The 6,791-nt window shown below is 46.3% G+C and overlaps 1 protein-coding gene across 1 annotated transcript; it reads right to left on the bottom strand.

Moving 5' to 3' along the window:
• Nucleotides 1-1,318: 1,318 nt before the first annotated feature.
• Nucleotides 1,319-4,413, bottom strand: LOC308169742 (RNA-binding protein 4.1-like). Its single transcript, XM_080544469.1, has 4 exons — nucleotides 4,389-4,413; nucleotides 2,947-3,382; nucleotides 1,680-2,539; nucleotides 1,319-1,437 (listed from the first exon to the last, which is right to left on the bottom strand). Exons 2-3 carry the CDS (start codon nucleotides 3,356-3,358, stop codon nucleotides 1,698-1,700), a joined length of 1,254 nt encoding a protein of 417 aa, XP_080400595.1. The 5' UTR covers nucleotides 3,359-3,382; nucleotides 4,389-4,413; the 3' UTR covers nucleotides 1,319-1,437; nucleotides 1,680-1,697.
• Between the last annotated feature and the right edge of the window lie 2,378 nt (nucleotides 4,414-6,791).

The raw sequence follows: 6,791 nt of genomic DNA, 5'->3' as shown, positions 1-6,791 counted from the left end.
ATTCCTACTTGACTTAGAGTACTACAATGGAAAAAAGCCTCTGGTAATAGGAGGGATGCACATTTTAATAATAAAAAAAGAAAAGACATTCTCACCATAATATATATATATTTTTTGGTTTATTAAAAAAATGTAATGCATTCAATGTACAGGCTTTGAGTGACTACGAATTATACAAACTACAACAAATCCCATAACTGAGCTGAGAAAAGGCACCTTTAGAAAGTGACTACACAAGAATCTCATTATCTCAATGGTGAAGTAATAGCCCTGAGTTAAGATCACCTTATTCCTACTGCTGTAAAGTAGCAGTCATCCACGTTGAGCTGATTAATGTATAGGGTATTTTGGATTAAGCTTAGTTTCTTGTAAAGTATGTTAGACAGTTTAATTTCTGTGTAACAGACAGGGAGCTACGGCAAACATCTACCTTCCCTCTACACTGCCTACTTTACTTTTGTGTAGATCTATGAAAGACAGCAGTAGCTCCACCTTGCTCACAGCTCTCTGGAATTTCATCATCTTGTTTACATCTATTAAATCCTTTCAGACCGACACTGTGTGTTTAGGAAGTAGTTGTTATGACGTGTCATTTGTTGGAATGTTAGTTTTGGGAAGACGTCATCCTTACAGCCGATAGAAATGTCAAGCTTAAAAGAGCATAATAATATGTAACAGGAATTCCCAATAGCAGGCACTGAAGTAGACAGCCCTGAAAGCCAGTGTGCCGATTTCACAGAATCTTTTTGGAACAGGCGATGCACCTGTCCTCCTGCTGAAATGTGTTTGTGGTCTAAATCCCGGGAAAAAGTCACTGACTCTCAAAGTCTTGTAACATACATGAGATAATGATTTTTAATGATGAACAACTGATAAAATAAAATGATAAAACCAAGATAAACCTAAAAAAGGAGAAAACTCTACACTATTGTCACCTCAATCTATCAAAATACATGTCATTTGTAGTATTGGCCTATTTGTCGAGATGAGTCTCATGTATGACAGTGCAAGAAAGAAAAAACAGGTTTAGAACGATGTGTGTGAATTAAAAATGGTGATCCACAACAACAACAACAAAAAAGCAAGTGGAAAACCTGAAAGGTAAAGCTAGTACAAACATCACACTGTATAAACACCACACAATCACTGTGGTTCAAGATAGCAACAACCCTCACAACTGAACAACAGTAAAAGAAAGATGTATGTGTACATGAGTCTGGGTTGATTTGTTAGTCGAAAGGACGATTCATCTGCAGGAGGCTGGCACACAAATTGCCAGGAAGATGCACACACGCACAAATTCCGACCACATCACTCTCACATGGTCACATTTCACAGTTGCGAAAGGTTTATTTTTGTGGCACGTCACACAGCTCGATGGAACCATGCAGCTCGGAGGAATGGTCGCAAAGGGAAAGTCCGGCGGCTCAAACACACCTAGGGAAAGAGCAGAGCATTCTCTTTGAGAAAACGGGGTTGTCTCACGGTGCGACTCACAGCTTTTAAGTGGAGCGTGTTGAAGAACTTCCTGTTCTGGACTGAAGGGAATTACTACACAGAAACGAAGTCTATACCGTGCTCCCACTGTGTGTGTCATATACCCGCTTTACAGTTAAAGGGCGCTCGCACCGTTTCAGAAGTTAAGAACACACTATCCCCCAATGCTCCGTTTCGCTCACCTTGATAGTGTGTGGGGCTTAGTAAGCGTAGCGGGCCCGATCGGCGAAGGGGTCCCTGGCCCGCGGGATGGCGTAGGAGGAGGCGGCGTAGGAGGAGGCGGCGTAGGAGGAGGGGGCGGCGCTTCTGGCAGACGTTTCCGGGGACAGCCGCGAACGCTCGTAGGGGTAGCCCACGGAGGCGATCGGCACTCGCCTGATGGGGCTGCGGTCTCGCGAGTAGTACGCGGCAGCCGCCGCTGACGGGGCTAGAGGGCGACGCACGTACGGGTCAATGCTTGCGGGGAGCCTTGAGAGGGAGGAAGAGGGTGGAGGGGGGATGTAGGCAAGGTGGCGCTCTTCAAAATAGCTCGAGCCGTATGGGCTTGGGCGGGCTCTGTACTTCTCATAGAAGTCAACACTGCTGTAACGTTCACGCTCATATGCTGCTGCCCTGTCGGGATAGGCGCTCGCTGCTGCTCTGCTGCTGTACCGATCCCTTGCATCACTGCTGTACTCTCCGGCAGACCCATAGCTTGGTGGCCTACGGCTTAAAGGCAGGGGTGGTCCACCTAAGTAACTTGCCCCGCGACTATACGCTAGGCCACCCAGGTAATCAGCTGAAGGATCCCTAGGCATCCCGTAGCCGCCGCCACCCCTGCCGAAACCTGGAGGACCACGTGGGAAGCCCCTGCCACCGCGGCCCCTCATGAAGCCGCCGCCACCCCCAGGACCGTCAGCGTCACCGTAGCTACCGTTCTGACCGTTCGGGCAGTCTTTCGACCAGTGACCCTGTTTCCCGCAGACATAGCAGCCGGTTTGACCTCCCATTCCCGGGACAGTGCGCCGCCGACTGGTGGACAGCTGTACGCTCAGCAACTTGCCTTGTGAGGAGAGAGAAGACACGCATGAGACGATATGGTTCTTACACGCGATCAACTGGTTCTTAACGACTACAAAATGTTCATTTCCTAAGTGTAAAAACTCAATGACCAGTGAGGTAAACCGTGATAAGCCATTTCTTTATACTGTCACACTTTCGAATATGATACGGTTGATAGCGTAAAACGCAGTGAAGAGGATTTTCACCACCGTTACAATTGTTTTAATAGTTTTTTTAGTCCAAACCGTGAACTAAGGCCCCAATGGTTTTAAATGGTTTATTGATGGCAAGAAATGTTGAGGGATGCGGTTACTTTTCACGTCACCTCTGCGCCATCTAAAGAGGGTTTAATTTTTTTACGATGACGGAAAGCAGAGACTAGCTGCTCTCCCCTGCCCGAGAGGTCACCTTGGAACGATGTGTTGTCCAACTTGCTGATGGCTTCCATGGCATGATCCACGCTCTCCATGTGCACAAAGGCATACTCCCTCACTATGTCACACTCTACCACGGGGCCGTACTCCTCAAACTTGTCCTGCAGCTCCTTGATGGTACAGCCCTCGTGGATGTTGCTGACGTGCAGCTTGGTGGTGGACTTGGGTTTCCCGCGACTCATCTCCACGTTCATCTCCTCCCCGTTCAGCTTGTGGTGGTGGAGGTTGCTGATCGCCTCCTCCGCCGCAGACATGCTGTTCATGTGCACAAAGCCAAAGTTCTTGACAATGTCACACTCTGCGATCTTGCCATACTGGGAGAAGAGGTCGCGGAGCTCTTCCACCGTTGTGCTTGACGCAAGATTGCCAATAAAGATTTTGACCATCTTTAAATCACAACTGGATTATTCCTGAAATAATAAAAGACACAGAAGCAACAAAGATTACTGAATGTGAACTATTTCAACCTAAAACAACATGAGGAATGTACTGATGATGTCCAAGACGTAGGCAAGGAGGCAAGTACGTAATCACATACTTGATTTAGAAAGTAGGCCCCTCTCCCTCTCACATAGGCAATAAGTTACTATAAAAAATAATGATCCCAGTTACCTTTCCGCAGCTGTACATTCAGGGCTAGAGCTAGCTGTTATAAATGCAGCCTAACTTTTCACTTCAACTTTCAACTATTGACGTGGGGGAAATAACAAAACAACACACTGTACAACATCCGGCCAGCCATCAGTATGTACTGCTAGTTATCTACCTCGATTTTAACTGGTTTTAAACCAGTACCTGGAAATCTATACTTTAACTGGTTTTAAACCAGTACCCAGCAATGAAGCATCAGACTTGCCAGCAAGCTAGAGACACATTCTCAGTGTAACTTCCTACTCCACCAAACTGACATGGCTGGCTAGCATCTAGCTGGGGTTAGTAGGGTTAGCCAGGTCGTGACGTTAGAATTATAAGGTAGGTTCTATCTCCATTTTTGTCAAAATTGAGTTGTTTTACATAATCTGATCCATTAGATGTTTATTAATGCCTGTGTGGTGTTATTTTTAAAATGTTGACATTTTTGAGTTAGTAATTCATAAAATACAAAGGTTCCATCTCACAAAACATAATGGAATGTAAAAACTTTGACGCTCAATATCTCTGAACTACCCTAAACGGAGGTAGAACCTTATCATTCTAAACTCACGAGATGTTAGGGTTAGCAGGCTAGTTGCTAGCTAGCTTAGTGGGCCACAGTCTGAGCGACGTCTAAACGTCTGCATACAGCAGCATGGTCAATGTTAACTAACATTATCTAACTATTAGCTGTTGTTTAAACAAGCGCAGACTACAAATCGTCGTACACTATCTAAAACGAATGAATTACACCGAATTCAACTTCAACCTGAGGTAACTTACCTTAAAGCGAAATCGGAACTCGCCGCCAATGAATGAGTAGTTAAAATGGCGCCGGGTGGTGACCAGAGATAGTGACCCAGAGACCCAACTCCACCCCTTCCTCTGTCCCCGGGGAAACGTGACGCTAGGTTTATTTTATTTTTTACCGGAAGTCAAATAAATGTATCGCATTTGGTCAACAAAAAACATGTATTGTTCATTAATAACGTCGGGCTTAGCTTAAGAGGCCTCCACTTTAAAGATGTTTAAGGTTGTTAAGAAGGTATAATGGCACGATGCTGGCAACCGGATGAGCCTACCTTTCCGTGTTGGTGGACAACGGTTAGCATTGACCCCCACGTGAGTATCTTATCATAATAACAGATCTTTGTTTGCACTCTCTTTGGTACGACGCAGTTAAAATGGTGGACAGGGCACGACAGCGCCAACCTCTGGAAGACTCCACATACTACATCACTGGAAAGCGACTTTGCTGAAGAGCTGTCACATGTAGGCCTAAGCCTGCCCAATAATGGATGACCAAAGGGATACATTTGGAAATCTAGCCTACCCAGATATATGTTATCATGTTATCATATATATTATATATCACAAATCTAGATATACTTGCAGTGTGCGTGCGTGCGTGTGTGCATGTACATCCTTTCATTTGTTACAACCCCGGCTCAAAGGAACAAAGCAACATAAAGGACACAACACAACCAAGGTTTAAATGTAAAAGTAACTTGGTTTTTTATTAACTCAACAATAAGGAACTAAAGGGGAAATGGTGGTTGGGGAAGACACCATGATGTCACCATGATGTCACCGGTGACGTCACAGAGTGGTAATCGGATCCATCATCGGAGGAGCTGCTGTGGTCGTTGTTGCCATAGCGACCGCGCCTCGCCGGGCCGGACACAAAGTCCTCTACGGCCGCCAGCCTGGTCTCCATGGAGATGAGCCTGCTGAGGATCTCTGCCTGCACCTCCAGACCCTGGCGGACCATGGAGGGCATGGGGCGACGCTGGGGGAGGAAGGGGGCGGGGTCAGAAGTCAATTGGACGTCTGGGGGTTTTCGTTCTGAATGTCGTCACTGAATTGTTACTGCTGGGTCTTACCTCTCTCTCTCTCTCTCCCTCCTTGTCTCTCTCCATCCCTACCTCCTCTCTCTCTCCATCCCTCCCTCCTCTCTCTCTCTCCATCCCTCCCTCCTCTCTCTCTCTCCATCCCTACCTCCTCTCTCTCTCCATCCCTCCCTCCTCTCTCTCTCTCTCCCTATCTATCTCCCTCTCTCCCTCCCTCTCTCTCTCCCTCCTCCCTCCCTCCCTCCCTCCCTCCTCTGTCTCTCTCTCCTCCCTCCTCTCCTCTCCTCCATCAGTTACCTGCTTGTGTTCATCCCCTCTACGGCTGCTGTTGGTTATGAAGCGGACCAGGCAGAACCCGACCAGGCAGAACCCGACCAGGACCCAGAGCAGACAGGACCAGTCCTGGACCAGCCAGGAGGAGGCCTCACTCCAGACCCCCTGGGCGGCCACACCCCCCCACGCCTGGGGGGGCATCTCCAGACCCACCTGGGACCAGGAGGAGGCCTCACTCCGGACCCCCTGGGCGGCGAGACCCCCCGACGCCTGGGGAAGCATCTCCATACCCGCCTGGGACCAGGAGGGAGAGCCAGACAACCTCTCACGGAACCTCTCACGGATCATCTCTGAACTCTCTTTATTTCTCTCTATTTATCTTTCCTTGGGTATTTAGTCTTTCTGTCTCTCTCTTTTTCTCTGGGTAGCCTTTCTCTGTCTCTCTCTCTCTCTCTTTCTCTTTCTCTTTCTCTGGGTAATCTCTCTTTCTGTATGACCTGTTCTCTCTCTATCTCTCTCTTGTCTGTCTCTCTCTGTGTCTGGCTGATCAGCTAATGAACAGTTTCAGCTCTAACAATGGGTTCCAAGGTTCTGAGTGGAATTAGAACTCCACACATGGAATTCTGTGTCTTTGTTTGTCACTTGGAATCTTCCTCTTCGTGATGTCAGATGATCAAATTCAAATCAAATCAAATTTTATTTGTATAGCGCATTTCTGATTGTGTAGCCCAGGCTTACAAACAACACTCCTCTGCTATATCATATAAGATATTCATTCCTTTAAAAACACTCCTTTTATTATTTTGAGGCTGAGAAAACATACATTTAATGGTGTAACTCATGTTAAAATAGTTATTAAAATGTGGCTATAATTCATTTTGCATCCCCCCTTAAAAGCTATTTACATAATTTACCTAATACTTTTTTCCTGTTTCATTCCACTTTATTCCACATAATTGTATTTACATATGGACTTTAATTCTTAGATTTTTTTTCTGGATTGTTTAAGTTAATACCAACGTCTGGTGCAAATTTAACTTGAATAGGCTCATTGGAAATACAT

Source organism: Nansenia antarctica (genome assembly GCF_963989245.1).
Source record: "Nansenia antarctica genome assembly, chromosome: 13".
Lineage (NCBI taxonomy): Eukaryota > Metazoa > Chordata > Actinopteri > Argentiniformes > Microstomatidae > Nansenia > Nansenia antarctica.
This window is presented reverse-complemented; position numbering and strand designations above follow the sequence as displayed.

Coding starts and splice junctions, on each gene's coding strand:
- LOC308169742 (XM_080544469.1), bottom strand. CDS start 3,358: ATGGTCAAAATCTTTATTGGCAATCTTGCGTCAAGCACAACGGTGGAA. Junction 2,540..2,946: donor GGACAACACATCGTTCCAAG/GTGACCTCTCGG, acceptor TCTCCTCACAAG/GCAAGTTGCTGAGCGTACAG.